The sequence below is a fragment of the Macaca mulatta genome, chromosome 6 (genome assembly GCF_049350105.2).
Source record: "Macaca mulatta isolate MMU2019108-1 chromosome 6, T2T-MMU8v2.0, whole genome shotgun sequence".
NCBI classification, from domain to species: Eukaryota; Metazoa; Chordata; class Mammalia; order Primates; family Cercopithecidae; genus Macaca; species Macaca mulatta.
In genome coordinates, this window is record NC_133411.1 from 42112145 (window position 1) to 42134716 (window position 22572).

The following is a 22572-nucleotide window of genomic DNA, read 5'->3' on the forward strand; positions in this document are numbered from 1 at the left end:
AGGATATTCCCAACACTGCATCTCAAGTCTCTTATTTTCTCTCTGCAGGTCCTTGGAATGAAATCTGATCTTGCACTTTCTCCTACAAGATGCCTATTTTTAAGGGCAGTGGAAAAGTAAGCATGCATGTAAAGACAACCCAGTAGCTCAATTTGTATGTGTGAGCTGCACTCTGAAGTTAGAGCTCTCTCCAAAAATACTTCAAAAAGCACTTTGCTCTGAGATGCAAGATCCACCATGCAGGAGTTTTGGATTCCAGACGTCTCGGAGATCCCTGCCGTTCACAAGCAATAAAGTCTATTCATTCCAGGGGATTACTTACCACAATATCATTTGTCAGCACTTTCGCGGTGATCTGGAAGGCTCTTTCTCTTTCCCACTCTTTTTGTGAAACAAGCCACATTCGGAGAAGCTGTTGGTCAAAGAATAAATGTTCTTTCTTTAGTATTCTTCATATTCATCTAGTTTCATATTCTCTCTTTCTGTCTCTGCCTCTTCTGTAACAGGGTGCTCGCCTCCCCACAATTTTTAAGTAGATGGCTGTATGTGGGGTGTGGGTGGGTCCAGCTGGATGTCTTCATGTGAGGAAAATGCAGTAGAGTTTGGAGTGAACATTGAAGAACAGGTTAGGGAGAATGAGAATCAGTTTGAGTAGAGGCTCTACTCACATTAAACATTTCCTGACAGTCCTCTGCATTCACATTATCCCACATCATGGTCTTCAGAAGTTTTCCTAGGGCATCCATGGATCGTTCATAGAGAAACTGAAATCAAATACATGTGTGTAAGTCTCAGGCTGGGGTGAGAAAGTAAGGTCCCACTGCAGATTTTCATTCTGCTTAGGCCTCACTAGTGCATACTTGAATGTGCTCCTTGTCCTTGTCTGTCTGGCCTTCACTTTTCAGATTTTCCAGAGGTGGAAGGGGCAGCAGCCTCCGAGTATTCTCTTCAAGAATGTTAAGGTGATCTTGTAGTGACAGCTGAGGTTTCAGTTTACTGAAATGAGAACCAGGTGGAGGAATGGATATTACAACGACCAACAGAACATACCCTGTGGAGTTCCCAAGAACTGCCAATCACGTCTGACCACGTGACTAATGTGTCACATTTTCTGACATGTTGGGATGTTGAGAGAGGTGGTAACAGGAGTAGGGAGAGATGGGAACGTAGAATCAGACTGCATTGGTGAGCATAGTCAATACACCTCCATTCTTTAGATTGATGAACAAATCACCACTCACTTTGTGTTCCTTAATACTTTATTATATGATCTGTGACCGTTTTAACCCACTTGTTTTCTCCGTCTTGTGTGTGTGTATGAGAGAGAGTGTGAGAAAGAGAGAGAGAGAGAGAATGACAGAGAGATATATATGTATCTCCTCAACTAGATTGTAGGTCTGCAGCAGTGACTTTTATCAGTTTCATGTGCCTTTTCATGTTCTAAATAGTGCCACATATACTATAGGTTCTTATGAATGCACAAGTGAACAAATGACACTGGAGTGTTTCTTCCTTTCTGCCTTTCTTTCAAATGTTTACTATAGACTTCTTAAGGATATGAAAAAGTCTAGACATGACTTGGGAAAATGCACATGTTCAATAAGGCTGAAAAACCCCATTTACTTTTAAATAAATGTAAGTTAAGACAATAAGATACCATTAGTCAGCTACCAAATTAGCAAAGCAATTAAAAATGATGACACCATCAGGGAAATAAGGTTCTCTTAGAGAGGAATAAAATTCAGTACCAGCTGGGAAAGCTCTATGTAGTATTCTCGTCTTTATTGTCTGGCTCACTGCTAATCAATGTATCAAAGTATAATTTATGTATAGTAAGCTGCATCCATTAAAACAATTTTGAGAGATATTCATACTTACGAAAACACTGACAGTTAGATAACCAATATAGAATATTTCTATCATACTTTATTTTTTTTCTATTCCCCTTTGCAGGTTATCTTTTCCTCCCCCTTGACAACCACTGATTTGCTTGCTGTCATTAGAGATTAGTTTTCAAGTTCTACAGCTGTGCTGTCTCTAGCCACATGTGCTGGTGAACATGAGTTGTGGGCTGATCCGGATTAAGATGCAATGTAAGTGTAACACATGGGATTTTGAAGATTTAGTATGAAGAATAATATAAATTATCCAATTTTAAAATACTGAATATATGTTGAAATAATATAATAAATATATTGGATCAAATAAAATATACTATTAAAATTAATTTAATCATTTCTTTTCACTGTTTTAAAAGTGGTTACCAGACAGTTTTAAATGACATATGTGACTTGCATTGTATTTCTACTTGACAACACTCTTCCAGAGCCTGGTTAATTCTTAATTCATCTTCAAGATTGATTTATTTGAGATTTCTACAAACCTCTCTCATTTTGTTAACATGGCAACCTGTACTTTCTCTTATCTTGCCTCTTACCACATTTGGAGAAATTACGTGGGTGCTTCTTACATCCGTTTCCCCCAGTAGGCTGAAACTCTGTCAGGGGAGGGTCATATCTTGTTCATCATCACTCTTTTGCAACCGAGTTCACTGACTGATATGACATAGATGCCACTTAATAATATTTATTGAATAAAACTATCAACTATTATACTTAAAAGTTCAGAAAATAATTTTTTGCACAAAGGTGTTCATCAAAGTATTATTTATAGTTTTTAAAATAGGCAACAATTATATATAGCAATAGGAGGTTGGTTCAGTAAGATGAGACATATTTATACAAAACACTAGGCAGCCATTAAAGATATATTTGTTACCTCAACGTAATCAACACCATATGTTAAAAGCTTATAACTAACATTATACTCAATGGTGAAAGGCTGAAAACATCCCCTGTAAGATCAAGAATAAGGCAAGGATACCATTTTTACAAGTTCTATTTAGCATAGTACTGGAAGTCCTAGCCAGAGCAATTAGGTAAGGAAAAATTAAAAAGGCATCTAAATTAGAAAATTAGAAGTAAAACTATCTCTGTTTAGAGATGACATAGTCTTATATGTAGGAACCCTAATGACTCTACCAAAAAACTGTGAGAACTAATAAATGAATTCAGCAAAGTTGCGAGATACAAAATCAACCTACAAAAATCTGTTGCATTTCTACATACAACTGATTTGTTAAGAAATGAACAAACTGAAAAGGAAATGAACAATTCCATTTACAGCAGCATCAAAAAGAATAAAGTACTTAGGAATAAACTTAACCAAGTGAAACACAGAAACCCACTAAACATTGTTGAAAGAAATGAAAGAAGGCACAAATAATGGAAAGGCATCCTGTGTTCATGAATTAAACAATAATGTAAAGATGATGAGATCTTAATATTGTTAAGATTAGATCTACAGAGTTAATGTAATTCCTATCAAAATACCAAAGGTGCTTTTTGTAGAAATAGAAAAATTCATCCTAAAATTCACATGAAATCTCTAGAGACCCTAAATAGCCAAAACAATTTTGAAGAAGAACAAAGTTGGAGGTCTTATATTTACTGATTTCAAAACTTTTTACAAAAGCACAGTAATCAAAATAGTATGTAACTGGCATAAAGTTAGACATGTAGGCCAGGTGTGGTGGTAGGAATCTGTACTCCCAGCATTTTGGGAGGCTGAGGTGGGCTGACAGCTTGAGCCCAGGAGTTCGAGACCAGCCTAGACAACATGGCAAAACTATGTCTCTACAAAAATAGAAAAATGAGCTGGGTGTGGTGGTGCTCACCTGTGGTCCCAGATACTTGGGAGGCTGAGGAGGGAGAATCACTTGAGCCCAGGAGGTCAAGGGTGCAGTAAGCCGAGACTGTGCCACTGCACTCCAGCCTGGGTGACAGAGTAAGACTCCGTCTCAAAAAACAAAAACAAAAAAAGAGACATATGAATCCATGGAATAGAATAAAGAGCTCATAATAAACCATTAAATGAACTACGACAAGGGTACCAAGACCATTCCATGGGGAAAGGACAATTTTTAAAAAAACAAATTTTATTAAGTATATTTAAGGTTTACAACATGATGTTATCAGATATACATAGGAAAAGGTTACCATAGTGAAACAAATTAACATAGCCATCATCTCACATAGTTATCCATTTCTCTTCTACCCGCTCCCACCTCTGCCCCATGGCAAGACCAAAAGTAGGAGCAGCTATAATCTACTCACTTAGCAAAATCCTTAATACAATACAGTATTATTCAATATAGTCCTAGGTTGTACATTATTAGATCTTTAGACTGGTTCATCAGACTTCCTTGCTACTTTATATCTTTTGACTTACATTTTCCATTTCCCACCCACCACTAGAATAAAACAGTAGCCACTGTTTTTTATTCTCCATTTCTGTATATCTGACATTTAAAAAAATTCCACATACAAGTGAGATTATGCAATATTTCTTTTCTGTGTCTGGCTTATTTTACATAGTATAATGTTGTACAGGTCCACTCATGTTGTAGTAAATGGCAGGATCTCCTTTTTAAAGGCTGAGTAATATTCCATTATGGGCATAAATATCACAATGTCTTTATCCATTCATTCATTGACAGACACCGAGGTTGTTTCTACATCTGAGCTATTGTTAATAATGCTGCAATAAATATGGAAGTACAGATAACTTAAAATTTTTTTAATTTAAAAAGCTGTATGGGTACAAGTTGTTTTTGGTTACATGGATGAGCTGTATAGTAGTGAAGTCTGAGATTTTAGTGTACTTGTTACCCAAAGGGTGTACATTGTACCCCAATAGGTAATTTTTCACCTCTCAGGGAGTGCAGATATCTTTATGAGGTGGTAATTTCATTTCCTTTGGGTATATACACAGAAGAGAAATTGCTGGGTCACATAGTAATTCTATTTTTAATTTCTTTTGGGCCCTCCATCCTGTTTTCCATAATGGATGCACCAATTTACATTCCCACCAACAGTGTGCAAGGGTTTCCCTTTCTCTACATTCTTGCTAACATGTGTTAGGGTTTCTTTTTGATAACAGCTATCTTAGCAGGTATGAGGTAATATATCAGAGCAGTTTTGATTTGTATTTCCATAATTATGAGTGATATTGAGTATTTTTCATTTGCCTTTTAGCTATTTGCATGTTTTCTTTTGAGAAATGTCTACTCTGGTCCTTCGTCCATTTTTAAATCAGGTTATATATTTTCTTGCTATTGAGTTGTATGAGTTCTTTTTAATTTTGGATATTAACTCCTAATCAGATACATGGTTTGCAAATATTTTTTCCAATCCATAGGTTGCCTTTTCATTTTGTTGACTATTCCCTTTGTGCTGCAGAAACTTTATAGTTTGATGTAGTGGCATTTATTTGTTTTTCCTTTTGTAGGCCAAGCTTTTGATGTGAGGACAATCTTTTTAAGAAACGTCGTTGGAAAAACTGAATATCCACATGCAAAAGAGTTAAGTTGGACCCTTATGTTACACCATATGCTAAAATAAACTCACAATGGATCAAAGATCTAAATGTAAGAGCTAAAGCTATGAAACTCTAAGAAGAAAACATAGGGAAAAGCTTCATGATCTTGAATTTGACAGTGATTTCTTGAAACACAGGCAAGAAAAGGAAAAATAGACAAATGGACTACTTAAAAATTATAAACTTCTGTGCATTTGGGGAATACAAAAGAGGGAGTGAGAGTGGGGAGCAAGGTTGAAAAAAGCTACTTATTGGGTACTATGCTCACTATCTGGGTGACAGATTCATTTGTACCCCAAGTCTCAGCATCATGTAATATAGAAACTTGCACATGTACTCCCAAATATAAAATAAAGGTTGAAAAAACAAACTGAAATAAAACTTTTGTGAATCAAAGGATAGAATCAGCAGAGTGAAAAGGCAACTTATTAGATGGGATAAAGTATTTGCAAATCATACATCTGATAAGAGGTTAATGTCCAGAATAAATTTAAAAAATACTATAATTAAACAACGAAACACCAAACAACTTGATTTTAAAAATATGGAAAGGACTTGAGTAGACATTTCTCCATAAAAAATATACAAATAGCTAAAAAACATATGAAATGATGTTCAACATAACTAATCATTAGGATAATGCAAATCAAAACCACAAGAAAATACCACCTCATACCCATTAGAATGGCTATAAAAAACAAAGTTTTGGGTCACAAAAATCAATATACACAAATCAGTAGCTCTACTATATACCAACAATAGTCCCTTTTACAGCAGCTGAAAAAAAATTAAATACCTAGAAATATACTTAACCAAGGAAGTGGAAGATCTCTATGAGGAAAACTACAAAACACTGCTAAAAGAAATCATAGATAACACAAACAAATGGAAACACATCCCATACTCAAGGAAGGGAAGAATCAATATTGTGAAAATGCCTGTACTGCCCAAAGTAATCTACAAATTCAATGCAATTCTCATTAAAATATGATCATCATTTTTCATAGGACATAGGATAAACAATCCTAAAATTCATATGGAATAAAAAAAGAGCCCACATAGCCAAAGCAATAGTAAGAAAAAAGAACAAATCTGGAGTCATTACATTACCTGACTTTATACAAAACTATAGTTACTGAAACAGCATAGCACTGGTGTAAAAATAGGCACTTAGACTGATGGAACAGAATAGAGAACCCAAAAATAAAGCCAAGTACTTTTAGCCAACAATGTGAATGTACTTAACAATACTGAACTGTACACTTAAAAATGACTGATTATAAATTTTATATTTTATTTATTTTGCCACAATTAAACATCAACAAAAACTAAAAACTAAGAAAAGTATGATGTTTGTGAAGAATTGGTGATAATGTGGAAATATGTACGGTGAAGTTAGAAAAAGCAGGATGAAAAATCATATGCAGAGTAGAATCTCAACTCTGTTATAAAAATGGAGGACTACAAATAAAGACTTAAAGGAATGTATTAGCACATTTTCACAGTGCTATAAAGAAACACCCAAGACTAGGTAATTTATAAAGGAAAGAGGTTTAATTGACTCACAGTTCCACATGGCTCAGGAAGCCTCAGGAAACTTATAATTGTGGCCGAAGGCAAAGGGAAAGCAGGTACGTCTTCACAATGCAGCAGAAGAGAGTAAGCATGTGAAGGAGGAACTGCCAAACACTTATAAAACTATCAGATCTCATGAAAACTCACTCACTATCACGAGAACAGCATGGGGGAAACACTCCCACGATCTAATCGCCCCCTTCCCTTCACACGTGGAGATTACAGGTCTCTCTCTCAACATTTGGGGATTACAATTTGAGATGAGATTTGGGTGGGGACACAAAGTCAAACCACATCAAGGAAATAGACCAGAGTTTTAGCAACAGGGGCACGATGGGTGGTTTTTATTATTTCTTAAAAATTTTGTGTGGTTTCCCAATCTTTACAGAGGACTTCTATTTCTTTTTCTTTTTGTTTCTTCATCTTTTATTTTAGGTTCAGAGGGTACATGTGTAGGTTTGTTTTATGGGTAAATTGTATGTCATGAGGATTTGGTGTACAGATTATCTCATCAATAAGCATAGAACTAGATAGATAGTTTTTAAATTCTCACCCTCCTCCCAACCTCTACCCACAACTAGGCCCCAGTGTCTATTATTTCCTTATTTGTTTCCATGTGTACTCAATATTTACCTCTCACTTATAAAATTAGTGGTATTTGGTTTTCCTGCATTAATTTGCTTAGGTTTATGGCTTCCAGCTCCATTCGTGTTACTGCAAAAGACAGATTTAATTCTTTTGTGTGACTGTATAGTATTCTATGGTGTAATGTATCACATTTTCTTTATCCAGTCTACCATGGATGGACATCTAGTTTATTTCAAGTCTTTGCTGCTGTGAATAGTGCTGCAATGAATATATGCATGCATATGTCTTTATGGTAGAGCTATTTATATCCCCTGGGTATATACCAAGGAATGGGATTGCTGGGTTGAATTGTAGCTCTCTTTTGTGAGATATCTAAACTGCTTTCCACAATGGCTGAACTAGTTTACATTCCCAGCTGCAGTGTATAAGTGTTCCCTTTTCTCCACAACCTTATCAGCATCTTTCTTTGAGTTTTTAGTAATAGCCATTCTGATTGGCATGAGATGCTATCTTATTGTGGTTTTAACTTCTATTTATTTTACTGCAGGGTGAAAATATTATTTTTAAATTGTGCTAAAAATTATTTTCTTTTTCAGGATTATTGCTGCTAACCAACCAGAATGTGATTAGGGCTTTCATAAGATTTTAATTGAAAGTTTAAAATTTGCTTGGAGGCCAGGATCTAGAAAGAGGAATTTCCTTTTGCAGAGAAATTTTAGTCCATATATCAATACATGTAATTCATCTGAGTGGCTCTTCAGTCTCTGTCAGTCATCAAATGACCAATCTCTCAGCCAGATCCGTAACTCTTTGGAAGGAGAAAAAGCCCCAATTTGAAGCTCTTATTAATGAACTATGTTCAGTTTTTGGAGTGTGTACCGAATCTGCACTAATAGATGTTAGTTGATCAGGAGGAGGATAATTGGGAAAATACTTTTTCAATAAAAACAACAAACAATTATCTACCTGAGATATCTAATGGCGATTAAGGCTTTCCACCGAACAGGGCTAGCTAAGGAATCCAGGGGCTCGCCTCTAATGAAGTCCTGCAACACAAATAAGGAGATCAAATGTTTCAGAAAGGCTCAGGAAAGTTTCCAGATGCAGCTGCAATCTCATCGGACCATTGGGTGCCCTGGGTCATAAACAAGGCAGAGATCTGTTATGTGGGACTGGTGAAGTCTATTCACTTTTTAAAAAGATAGCCCTGAAGTCTTGGTAATAGAATACTCAGGACCTTCCTTATTCCCTCTCTGCACACTCACCAGCATGTAGCCAATCAGCATCTCCTTGTAGGAAAACTGGAACCCCTGATCCTCAGCATCTTGGACAGCAATGCCAATCTCAGTGATGCTTCTTGTGAAACTCATTTGCAGATCCATATCCTAAAGAAAAAGCATTCACAACGCAAGTCAAGGTCTAAGGCACCACACTCAGGTCTATTAACATGTGACCTAGCTTTGAAATATGTTCCCAGACAGGAGTGAGGATCTTTGCTTCCTTTGCCATCTCTACTCCAGACTAGGGTTTAAGTTTCAGGGAAAGTGAGAAACAAAGGCCATTTTTCCTCCCTACCACACACAATAGAATAAAAGTTCTCTAGAGCAGTGGTTTTCAAACCTTTTTGACCATAAACAACAGTAGAAAACATTTACAATTCCACCTAATATCTATATGCCCCAAATATGTTTAATATATAACAGAAATAATAGTTATAGTTTTTATATGTAAAGTACTCTGTTATTTCATTAAAGAATTTTTCTGTTTTTGACCTATTAAACTGATTTCATGGTCAACTTGTGGGTCACAACCCAAAGTTTGAAAAACGTTGCTTTAGTTTATAGCTCAACTTCTAAAGACCCTGGAACCAGAATATAGTCCCTTGTTCTGCCCTGGATTAGGATGATGGATTCTGACTTCAGAACTGGATTTTTACATGTTGGAAATCTTTCAAATGGAATCAAATCAAAAGAACATCTTTGCTTGGCATACTTCAGGGGGGCATTTATCTATCTATCTATCTATCTATCTATCTATCTATCTATCTATCTTATCTATCATCTATATCTCCTACCTTGTTCATCACAGACATGCCAAGAACCTAAAAAAAAATAAAGGCAAAATTAGATTCTCAATGAGTAGCAGTCAGATATACACTCAACCCAACAAAATGACCCACCCATCAACCTGAAGGAAAACAGTAAAGCAGAAGGTAGAGCCTTGCCAAGGGGGGTCTTGCCAAGGGGAGGGAGGCAATTCACTTCTTCCATTTTTAAAGTGAGACCTTGTACATTTGCAGAGTCTTTCCCCCAGGTGAATCATGAGTAAGCTGCAGAAGGCAGGTTAGAGACCTCAAGTCTTGGGTTTTTAGCCTTCACAATCATTTAAAGAGGCTCAACAGACTTTGGTAAGGAAGGGTAAAGGCTCTTAGGGAAATGAGAAGTGAAAAATTATAAAATGAAAAGTCAAAGGGCAGCTAACTCTGGAACTGTGAGTACAGTGAGTTCTGCTATAACATTTGTGTTGAAAATGCAGATTTGTTCCAATGAGATTGACATACTGTATCAGAGAATACTTTTAGTACATGCTGAATTCACATTTGCTTGTGTGCAGTTTCCTCGGTGAGAGGAAAGGTGCACAGGTGAACCGAGCCACGTAGGAATACTCAAAGCATACACATGCACACACCCCATGAATCTACCAGCTACCTCAGTTTACTGTGTGTTATGAGTCTTTCCCATCCAAATCTGGTATTACAACAATCCATTAGACTTCAGATAACCCTCCTTCCTTTTACCATTTCATAGGAAATTCCAACCTTCATAACTGACCTCAGGTGTTTCAAGGTAAAATGCCATTTTTTAGGTAGCATTTCTGTATTTTTAATTTTTTGTAAAAAAATTCCTATTCACTGGCAAAATGATTGCATACACAGGAAACCCGAAAAACTCCACCAAAAGACTGCTGGAGCTGATTAATGATTTCAGTAAGGTTTCAGGATACAAAGTCAATGTATAAAAATCAGTAGCATTTTCATACACGAAAAATGTCCAGGCTGAGAGTCAAATCAAGAACATAATCTCATTTACAGTAGCCACAAAGAAAATGAAATACCTAGGAATACAGTTAACCAAGGTCATGAAAGATCCTTATGAGAACTACAAAACACTGCTGAAAGAAATCAGAGATGACACAAATAAATGAAAAAACATTCCATGCTCACAGATAGGAAGAATCAATATTGTTAGAATGATCATACTGCCCAAAGCAATTTACAGATTCATTGGTATTCCTATCAAATTACCAATGTCACTCTTCACAGAATTAGAAAAAAACTATTGTAAAATTCATATGGAACAACAAAAAAAGCCTGAATAGCCAAAGCAATACTAAGATGGAAGTATCATACTACCTGACTTCAAACTATACTATAAGGCTATAGTAATCAAAACAGCATGGTGCTGGCACAAAAACAGACACATAAACCAATAGAACAGAATAGAAAACTCAGAAATAAAGCCATACACCATATGATCTTTGACAAAGTTGACAACAACAACAAAGAAGCAATAGGAAAAGGTCTCTCTATTCTATAAATAATGTTGCTGGGATAACTGGCTAACCATATGCAGATAAGTGAAACTAGACCCTTATCTTTCACTATGTATCAAAATTAACTCAAGATAGATTAAATATTTAATTGACAAGTGGGATCTAATTAAACTAAAGAGCTTCTGCACAGCAAAAGAAAATATCAACAGAGTAAACAGAAAACCTACAGAATGGGAGAAAATATCCTCAAACTATGCATCTGACAAAGGTCTACTATCCAGAATCTATAAGGAACTTCAACAAATCAACACGCAAAGAACAAACAACCCCAATAAAAAGTGGACAAAGGACATGAACAGACACTTCTCAAAAGAGGACATATAAGTGGTCAACAAACATGAAAAAATGCTCATCATCACTAACCATCATAGATATGCAAATCAAACCCACAATGAAATACTGTCTTATAGTGGTTAGAATGGCTATTACAAAAAAGGTAAAAACAAACAAACATACAAAACAGAAGCTGGTGAGGCTGGGGAGAAAAGGGAATGTTTATACACTGTTGACGGGAATGTAAATTAGTTCAGTCACTGTGGAAAGCAGATTGGAGATTTCTCAAAGAACTTAAAACAGAGCTACCATTCTATCCAGTGATTCCATTACTGGTAATGTACTTAAAAAATAGATCATTTTACCAAAAAGACACATGCACTCATATGTTCATTGCTGCATTATTCACAATAGCAAAGACATGGAATCAACCATGGAGGACTGGATTAAAAATGTGGGATACACACACACACACACACACACACACACACACACACACACACCCCATATTTACATAGTTTGGCTGTATCCCCACCCAAATCTCATCTTGAATTCCCATATGTTATGGAAGGGACTTGGTGGGAGGTAATTGAATCATGGGAGCAAGTCTTTCCTATGCTGTTCACATGATAGTGAATAAGCCTCATGAGATCTGATGATTATATAAGTGGGGAGTTTCCCTGCACAAGCTCTCTTCTCTTGTCTGCTGCCACATGAGACGTGCCTTTCACCTTCTGCTGTGATTGTGAGGCATCCCCAGCCACATGGAACTGTAAGTCCATTAAACATTGTTTTCTTCCAAGTCTCAGGTATGTCTTTATCAGCATAGTGAAAATGGACTAATACAGTACATATACCATGGATTACTATACAGCCATAAAAAATAATAATATCATGTCTTTTGCAGCAACATGGATGGAGCTGGAGGCCATAATACTAAAAATTAATGCAGGGACAGAAAACAAAATAAGTGTGAGCTAAATATTGAGCACATAATCATGGGAACAAGACACTGTGGACTATTAGAGGAGGACAAGGGTAAAAAAACTAACTGTGGGGTACTATGCTCACTACCTGGATGCAATATACCCATGCAACACACCTGCACGTGTACCTCCTGTATCTAAAAGTTGAAAAAAAAATTCAATGGGAAATAATTTTGTTCAGATCTATGAAAAGAAATAATCTGTCCAGGAGGGGCTTCTAAACTAAAGAGTGTGTCACTGATGGAGTTTTTTGAGTGTTATGCCTCAACCTCATTTCCTCCTTATGTTTTTACCTATATTATCTTGTGTATATGTTGTTATAGCAGAACGGACTGTACCCTGAAAGTGTATAGTAATGTTTATCTTAATCATTCTTATTTTCTTTCCTCTTTTATTTATTTATTTTTAGAGATAAGGTATTGCTCTGTCACCCAGGCTAGAGTGCACTGGGACTAATGGTATGTACCACCCCACCTGGGCAATTGTTTTATTTATTTATTCTTATAGATGAGGTCTTGATACTTTTCCCTGGCTGATTTCAACCCCCTGGTCTCAAGTGGTCCTCCAACTTTGTCCTCACAAGGGGCTGAGATTACAGGCTTAAAAAATAATTTCTTGTAGAGATGAAGCCACACTATGTTGCTCAGACTGGTCTCTAACTCCTGGCCTCAAGTGATCTTCCCACCTTGGACTCTCAAAGTGGTTGGATTACAGCCATGAGCCACCTTGCTTGGCTCCTCTCTCTTGTATTTTCCTCATAATGTTCCTCAATTACTGACTATAAATTAATGTAACATAAAACATAATTTATTATGTTTTCTATTTTCATCATTGCTTATCAGATTTTGGGGGCATCAGAATCAACTCTTGAGGAGCATGTTGAAAATACAAATTCAGTGATTCAACTCTGAAGACTGGGATTCATTAGGCATCTCTATTTTTGACAGGCTCTCCAGGCAATTCTTATGCAACTAAGGTGTGAGGAAGACTGCCCTATACCCTTCCACTAGCATATACTGATGACTACAATTTCATGAGTCCTTATGAGTCTATTCTTATCACATGTACATATGAATAAATTTGAAGAGCACTTATGCATCAACATGTGGTTTGTGGAGACACAGACCAGAAGCTAAAGGAGTCAGCAAGGTGCTGACAATCTAACAGGAGAAGCAGATGTGCTTATAATCAATGAAAGCCTCCTACATCGATCTATAAATAATCACTTGACCCTTTAACCATATAGATTTCCAGAGTTTTCCCAAGACTTACTGAAGTAACTTCTCTAGAAAACAACTCTAGGAAGCTATATTTTAAACTTGATTCTTATGTGATTCTTAGGTGGCCAGCCTGGTATCTGTCAGCAAAATGGATGAATTCACAACATGTATAAGGCAATTTATTAAAGATACAAATAAAATGCTATGGAAGACAGAATGATCAGATAAATTTCAACCTGGTTTGGTGGCTCTGAAGGTAGAACATTCTTCGTATGTTTGAGAAGCATCAAGAAGGGTCAGGGTGGCTGGGATGAATGTGGAGAGGAAGACAGTGCAACATAGGTGAACTGAAAAGCCTGACGAATGACCTATTTTATTCACTTAAAGTATGTATATGACACTTACTATTTGTGAGACACTGTTCAAGGTAATTTGTAAGTCTTATCACATAAAAAGTTAAAGAACTACCATGGGCTAACACTTCTGATACTATTACAAGGAAGTAATAAGCCAGGTGCCCTAAAATAGTACAGGAGTAACTGTTTTAAGTTCAAACATGGGTGAGATCACTATGGATATGATTGATCTGGGACAATCACACATCACAGCAGTGGTAGGACATGAACAGCTCAGGGCCTTAGGAAAGAAAATAGATTACCTGATGCTATTTTAAAATGAATTTTTCTGTTCCCATATGTTCTCATTTCCCAAACATAGCAGATCCTATCTATCTTTCTTTTGGCCTGTATCCTTTGAGCCTGAAGGATGCAGCCATCCATGTTGCTGCAAAACACATGTTTTATTCTTTTTTTATGGCTGCGTAGTAATCCATGAGACATTTACTGTATTAGTCTGTTTTCACGCTGCTGATAAAAACATACCCAAGACTGGGAAGGAAAAAAGCTTCCCAGGGGCTGAGTCCCTGCAAGTTTTAGGAACCCCAGCCTAGAAATGGAGGCAGTCCTGCAATGGGCGTTACCTGAGAGCACTGGCCATGAAGTAACAGGACTTGGGATATGATGTCTTGATTAAGTCTGGAGAGAAGTTGCTTCTTGGGAGCATGGAGGGCCACAGCTCCATAGATGACCATGACATCTGTCTTGGTCAGGCTCTTTTTCCCAGAAAAAAGGCTCTGAAGACCAGGAAAGGGAGATGTGAAAAATGTGACTGAAGGAGTTTTATTTTCTCTCATGTTTTTTTCCTAATCCCATGGACCACTATAGGGATAAGAAACTGAACTGGGATGATTCAAATAAGTCTAAAATGAATGTATTTTTGCCTGTTTAAATGTAAACACGCAGGATGGTCCTGTGGGACGATCAGGGCTTCAGAGAGATGACTGGGAGAAGCTTTTGTTAATTATTTACTTATCAGGCCCCTTTCCTTCAAGGTAAGCAGAGTATACATGAGAGGAGCTATTCCTGAAGGCTGAGCGGTTGGCAGAGCAGCAAACCTAGGCACATGCAGAGCGCATTTAGGATCTTCCAGATCAGCTTTAGGGTCAGAGAAAATAGACTTTTCATATAGCTGATCATCCTGCAAAGACTAGGCTTAGACGGTTCTGACCTGGAATAAGAACCTGGCGACAGGAGTAAGCGTAATGTAGAGAAAGGATATTCACTGAAGAAATCGGGGTTGTCTGGCCTTGCAATCCTGAGAACCTTGAAGAAGATGATTCTTCTTACCTTACATCGATTCATGAAAAACTTTTCCTGATTTTGAAATGTTTTAAGTACTTTTAAAACAATATCCAAATGGTTCTCGGCACAGTGTCCTAAAATAGATGTGATTCCCTAAAATCAGAGAAGGTATGACATTTTGAGTTTAACCATTTATTTACTCAACAAATACTTACTGAGCACCTATTATGGGCCAGGTACCCTTTTAGGTGCTGAGGGTACAGTAGTTTGCAGAACATACCAAAGTCCCCATCTCTGTGAAGTATACAACCAGGAGGACTGACAGGGAAGTAATAGGGAAGTGAAATAAGTAAACACATCAATTCAGTAAACAGGTAAATATACAGCGTGTGTGCCAGATGGTGATGAGTGCTACGAAGATGAGTAAAGCAGGAATAGGTAATGAGGATTGGGGGAAGTTTGCATTTTTAAAATAGGATAGTCAGAGATGGTCTCATGGACAAGGTGACAATAAGCAGAGCCCTGAAATGAGTGAGGGAGTGAGCCATTAGACTGTCTGGAAAGGAGAGTTTCAATCAGAGAGAAGGTAAGTGCAAAGCTCCTGAAGTCCACTGAGAGGGCTGAGTGAGCAGTCAGGGAGGAGAGCAGTGCAAAATGAGTCAGACTGGAGGTGGCAGGTTCGTCACAGTAGGGCCGTTTAGGCTATCCCCAAGATCTTGGACTTGTAATCTATGATTGCTGGGATGCTAATGGAGGTTTTTTCCAGCTTGAATTAACTGATGCTTTTAAAGAATCATTCTGTTCCTGAAACTTTATTGTATCTTAAGAGGTTAAATTTCTGAAAGTCGGCAGCTCTTGTTTCACACTCAGGTTATATATTCTGGCTGTCCCCACCTCTCTTGTCCAAAGCTGATTTCACCAGAGTTCCTTCATGGCAATTTGCTCCTGAAACCTGTTATATGTCTGTCATTCAGTTGCATAACCCTGCCAGAGCCATTATGAAAACTCATAGACTAGATCATTCTTGTAGAGTCTAGATAATAATCGTTCTAGTATGAAGCTAGAATTGGAGCTCTGGCATCACATGATTGAAAACATTATGCTTAGGAGATTGAAAACCAAATAGGTTTGGTGGGTTATGAAAGTCACGTGTTAACAGTTTATTCATCCAGAGGTCATTTACTAAGCCACTTTAGTATGTAAGACATATTCAAGGACTTAAAATTAAGTCAAAAAGGCATTTGAGAAGCTCAATTGGACGTCATAACTTTTTATTTTTTTATTTTTTGAGACGGAGTCTCACACTGTCACCCGGGCTGGAGTGCAGTGGTGCAATCTCAGCTCACTGCAACCTCCGCCTCCTGGGTTCATGTGATTCTCTTGCCTCAGCCTCCCGAGTAGCTGGAATTACAGGTGCATACCACCACACCTGGCTAATTTTTTGTATTTTTAGTAGAGACGGGGTTTCACTATGTTGACCAGACTGGTCTCTAACTCCTGACCTCATGATCCGCCTATCTCGGCCTCCCAAAGTGCTGGGATTATAGTCGTAAGCCACTGTGCCCAGTCACAATTTATTTTTTAAGTCTGTGAAACTCTCAGAGCTTGAATGCTTATTATATGCTTATATCTAAAATCAAGTTACTTTGTTTCCTAACCTATACCAGAGCTAAGATGGAAAAAAAATGATATTGAGATGGTGCCAATAGCAATAAATGATGATAATATCTGACAAGAAAAAAGGAAATAATAGTAACATAAAAGCAGTTTCAAAAGTTCAGTGAGGTCTAGTGGTTTCTGGTCATTTAATGTGTGAGAAAGAACCCTAAATATCTCATAATTTCTGAGGAGAAAGTATAACACACTATACTTTTTTTATACTGGTGGTCTTTATCAGCCTGGGAACTATTTTTTGTTGGTTTGTTTGTTTTAAAATATACATCTTCAGTGGGGCGTGGTGGCTCACGCCTGTAATCCCAGCACTTTGGAAGGCCAAGGTGGGTGGATCACCTGAGGTCAGGAGTTCAAGACCAGCCTGGCCAACATGGCGAAACCCTATATGTTAAAAATATAAAATTAGCCGGGCATGGTGGCAGATGCCTGTAATCCCAGCTACTTGGGAGAATGAGGCAGGAGAATAGCTTGAACCCGGGAGGCGGAGGTTGCAGTGAACCAAGATCCTGCCACTGCACTCCATCCCAGGTGACAGAGTGAGACTCTGTCTCAACAACAAAAACAACAGCAACAAAATGCACATCTTCTGCTTCCTCCATATTTACATATGCTCTATAGCCACAGGCTATGGTAGGAAGTAGGTAAAGCTTTGCAGAAACACTTCAGGTTATCTTTACATTCTCTCTAGATTAGTCTAAAAGTAGCTTTCAGCTTGTAAATTCAATCATTTTGATGCTCACAATCATGCTGTAAGTCAAGCTAAGGTCAAAATATATCAAATATACTCTCGTTAGGTAAGAATTATTGAAATTGATTTTTCAATATTTTCACGAACTTGGCTAAAAATGAAGTATTGATTTTTAAATAGAAAAGCCTAACTTTTCTGAAAAATTCTGTTAGGCTATTCTGAGTGTATTAATTGATAATTCTGATTAAGTAGAACATTATTATAAAAGCTGTCAGATGTTTTGTGGGTAGGATTAGTTGTTATCATCATAAGAGGAAATTGAGAGCAAGGGGTCCCACCTGTCTTTGATCCCCCAGTTGGTTGGGAGCAGTCAGAAACTCCTTAATCTGTGAGTTTACAAAGTCTGAATCTTGGCAGGATGCTAAGGTGGTTCCCAAGGCTTTCCAAAGGAATTTCTGGAAAACAAAAGATAAGCAACAGGATTTTAAAGGTTGGAAAGCAAGATTCTGATGAAGAGTGGAAAGAGTTAAAATAATCATCTGAAGGAAAGAAATTGGGGTGACTTAATCCACTTAATAACCAGGTACCTCAAGCATTCTGTCTTCTTCAGAGTGTTTCCTTACTCCAGGCTCTGCCCTCTGTCTGTGCTCTCCTATGTTCTTCTCTACTTTGTGCCCTGCCCCTAAAATATTCTTCACTCTCCATTCTAATTTTTTATTTTCTTGCTTGTCTCCATGCTTAGGATTTGGGTTCATTGTAGCAAAGGGTCTTATTCATTATTTCCACTGTATAGTTCCTGGTTGTTTATATGTGCTCAACAAATGCTCATTGAACATGCTCAATAAAAAGAGGGTTTTGTGTTGTTGTTGTTGTTGTTGTTGTTTTTTAGATAGAGTCTCACCCTGTTTGCCCAGGCTAGAGTGTAGTGGTATGATCTCAGCTCACTGCAACCTCTGCCTCCTAGGTTCAAGTGATTTTTTGCCTCAGCCTCCTGAGTAGCCAGGATTACAGGCATGTGCCACCATGCCCGGTTAATTTTTGTATTTTTAGTGGAGATGGGGTTTTACCATGTTGACCAGGCTGATGTCAAACTCCTGGTCTCAAGGGATCTGCCTGCTTCAGCCTCCCAAAGTGCTGGGATTTCAGGTGTGAGCCACCTTGCCCAACTGGTTATTTTGAAGATGGCTTTAATTTTTTTATAAGGTTCAAATCATTCCTAGCCATATAGTATCAGATTGGCATTTATTTAGAATCTCCATATTGTCACACACAAGAGACAAAACTGGCTAGTTGGTGGTTGACTTCAAGGACTCTGCATAGCTGGCAGGACTGTTCCTAATGAGTGGTCATTATTGACCATAGGAGAATCTGTGGAGCAGGAGGACAGGACATTCTAATAGACACAGACCAAGTTAAATTAGTACATTCAGGAGAAATGTGCAGCTCAGTCTGGCTTGAAATAAGAGGGGTGCATAAGGTTAAAAAGAGGTGGAGCAGTTGCTGTTATCTCAACTCCCAGAGTGACAGTGGCCTCAATCAAAGTGAGAATCTGACCAGGTCGCATCCACCCCACTTTCACTTACTCAGGTCAAAGTCCCTATAATAAGGAAATTATACTGGAAAAAACTGTGTACAATACAGATGTAAATACAATTTGGGGACGAAGCTGCTAAAGTCTATTTAAGCCCACCTTGGAGGAAAGAGTGGAAAGAATCTGGGAAAGTCGTGCTGCAGGAAAAAATTGATGTCATGAAGGGAAAAGTTCGACTTAGGTGTAAAATATTAGTCTTAGTGCCTCCCAGTCCTGCTGACCTGTTGCTTCTCTGCAGATTTTGGTCCAGTGCATAGTACATTCCTGCTTTGGTGCTTCACATGGAATCCAAGAAATCAGGAGCCTAGCACTGGGAGAAAATGTGGTAGGGTGCAAAAATAGCAACTTTTCTATCCTACTTCTGTCCATGCCTCCTTACCATGGGGTGTTGCAGCTCCTTCAATCAAAAAAGGAGTCTATTTTTCCATTTATTTGAACCTGGGCTGGCTTTTTGACTTGCTTTGGCCAATAGAATGTGGCAAAAATGATAATGGGCCAGTTCTGAGCCTATGTTGTAACCAAGCGAGTGAGAGAGAAATGCCGCACTTTGAGACGAATTCAGGAGTCCTTTATCAGCCAGCGACTGAGAGACAGCTAACGCACGAAATTCTCTCGGCCTAAAGAAGGGGCTAGATTTGCTTTTATACTTTGGTTTAGAGAGGGGAGGGGGATTCTAGCTATAGCATTCTTACAGAAGTAAAACAGACAAAAAAGTTAAAAAGACAAATGGTTATAGGAAAACAAACAGTTCCAGGTGCAGGGACTTTAAATTCATCACAGGGTGATAGGTGTGGGGGCTCTGGGTATTATCTGCCAGACACAAAAGCAGAGGCTTTATTGTATTCTCTGCCAAGTGAACTCCTGGGAACTGCGGACATTACTTGCCTCAGTACCTTTTTAGTTAATTGCACTCTTTGATATGTTGAGAGTCAGCTTGCACAAGTTAAGTCCTTCAGGAAGAGGGTGGGTAAGGAGCCCTTGATGTCTTGTAAATGAAGGAGCCAAGGGTTTTCTCAGCTAATGGAGAGCCTACTCATATTAAAATAAGGTGAAGTATTTAAGGGAGAGTCTATTCATGTTAAATACAAGGTTGGTTATTACACCTATACCTCAAGAGTCCTTACATACTTTGTTGCTATCATCCTGAGAGTTAGCTTGGGCTAGCTTGCTAGAGGATGAGAGAACAACAGGAACAGAAATCAACTGTGCTATTTAAGATGCATCATAGGCCGGTGGTGTGGTGGCTCACACCTGTAATCCCAGCATTTTGGGAGGCTGACGTGGGAGGATCATGAGGTCAGCAGATCAAGACCATCCTGGCTAACATGGTGAAGCCCCATCTCTACTAAAAATACAAATAAATATATTTGAATTTTACAAATATATTTTGTATATTTTTATATACAAATATACATTTGTATTTGAGTTGGGTGTGGTGGCATATGCCTGTAGTCTCAGCTACTCAGAAGGCTGGGGCAGGAGAATTGCTTGAACCCAGGAGGCAGAGATTGCAGTGGGCCAAGATCATGCCACTGCACTCCAGCCTGGGTGACAGAGCAATAGTCCATCTCAAAAAAAAAAAAAAGATGCATCATATACCAGCCAACCTCAAGTATACCTTGTAAGCCTAGTTAAGATTAGATGACTACCCACCTGAGCCCAGCCCAAAGTGTCAAGGTATAAAATTGTGAGATAAATAGGTAGCTATTATTTTAAGCCACTAGGGTTAGTTTGTGATTCAGCAGAAGCTAATTAGTACATTCTTACTTTACTCTTGTTCAGCGTAAGGCTTGAGAGCATCTCGGCAGCTAATTACTAAAATTGCTCTGCCTACCAGTACCACCATTATTCTGGAATAATCTTGTGAGTCTGGAAGCTGTTGAATACATGGCATGGACCTTTGAAGGGAGTAGTGGTTCTCCCACATGGAGTTTGAGATCTGAGAATGGACAGACTGCCTGCTCAAGTGGGTCCCTGACCCCCAAGTAGCCTAACTGGGAGATACACCCACAAGGGGAAGACTGACACCTCACACCTCACACAGCCAGGTACCCCTCTGAGACGAAGCTTCCAGAGGAATGATCAGGCAGCAACATTTGCTGTTCAGCATTATTCACTCTTCTGCAGCCTCCGCTGCCAATACCCAGGCAAACAGGGTCTGGAGTGGACATCCAGCAAACTCCAACAGACCTGCAGCTGATAGTCCTGACTGTCAGAAGGAAAACTAACAAACAGAAAGGACATCCACACCAAAACCCCATCTGTACATCACCATCATCAAAGACCAAAAGTAGACAAAACCACAAAGATGGGGAAAAAGCAGTGTAAAAAAGCTGAAAATTCTAAAAATCATAGCACCTCTACCCCTCCAAAGGAATGCAGCTCCTTGCCAGCAACAGAACAAAGCTGGATGGAGAATGTCTTTGACGAGTTGAGAGAAGAAGGCTTCAGACAATCAAACTTCTCTGAGCTAAAGGAGGAAGTTCAAATCCAAATCAAAGAAGCTAAAAACCTTGAATAAAGATTTGACAAATGGCTAACTAGAATAACCAACATAGAGAAGTCCTTAAATGACCTGATAGAGCTGAAAACCATGACACGAGAACTACGTGACAAATGCACAAGCTTCAGTAACCGACTCGATTAACTGGAAGAAAGGGTATCAGTGATTGAAGATCAAATGAATGAAATGAAATGACAAGAGAAGTTCAGAGAAAAAAAGAGTAAAAAGAAATGAACAAAGCCTCCACAAAATACGGGACTATATGAAAAGACCAAATCTATATCTGATTGGTGTACTTGAAAGTGACAGAGAGAATGGAACCAAGTTGGAAAACACTCTGCAGGAAATTATCCAGGAGAACTTCCCCAACCTAACAAGGCACACCCACATTCAAATTCAGGAAATACAGAGAACATCACAAAGATACTCCTCGAGAAGAGCAACTCCAAGACACATAATCATCAGATTCACCAAAGTTGAAATGAAGGAAAAAATCTTAAGGGCAGTCAGAGAGAAAGGTTGGGTTACCCACAAAGGGAAGCCTATCAGACTAACAGCTGATCTCTCAGCAGAAACTCTACAAGTCAGAAGAGAGTGGGGGGCCAATGTTCAACATTCTTAAAGAAAAGAATTTTCAAATCAGAATTTCATGTCCAGACAAATAAGTTTCATAAGTGAAGGAGAAATAAAATCCTTTATAGACAAGCAAATGCTTAGAGATTTTGTCACCACCAGGCCTGCCCTACAAGAGATCCTGAAGGAAGCACTAAACATGGAAAGGAA

At 38.2% G+C, this 22572-nt stretch overlaps 1 protein-coding gene across 1 annotated transcript in view; it reads right to left on the reverse strand.

Moving 5' to 3' along the window:
- Positions 1-22572, reverse strand: part of MROH2B (maestro heat like repeat family member 2B) — a 73994-nt gene that overhangs the window by 20147 nt on the left and 31275 nt on the right. Inside the window, exons 19-27 of the mRNA XM_078004356.1 lie at positions 18034-18150; positions 15379-15486; positions 14673-14825; positions 9677-9703; positions 8868-8987; positions 8569-8648; positions 861-996; positions 669-764; positions 323-412 (exon numbers count right to left, since the gene is read on the reverse strand). Of these exons, the coding sequence (XP_077860482.1) occupies positions 323-412; positions 669-764; positions 861-996; positions 8569-8648; positions 8868-8987; positions 9677-9703; positions 14673-14825; positions 15379-15486; positions 18034-18150 (927 nt within the window). The remainder of the gene's footprint in view (positions 1-322; positions 413-668; positions 765-860; positions 997-8568; positions 8649-8867; positions 8988-9676; positions 9704-14672; positions 14826-15378; positions 15487-18033; positions 18151-22572) is intronic.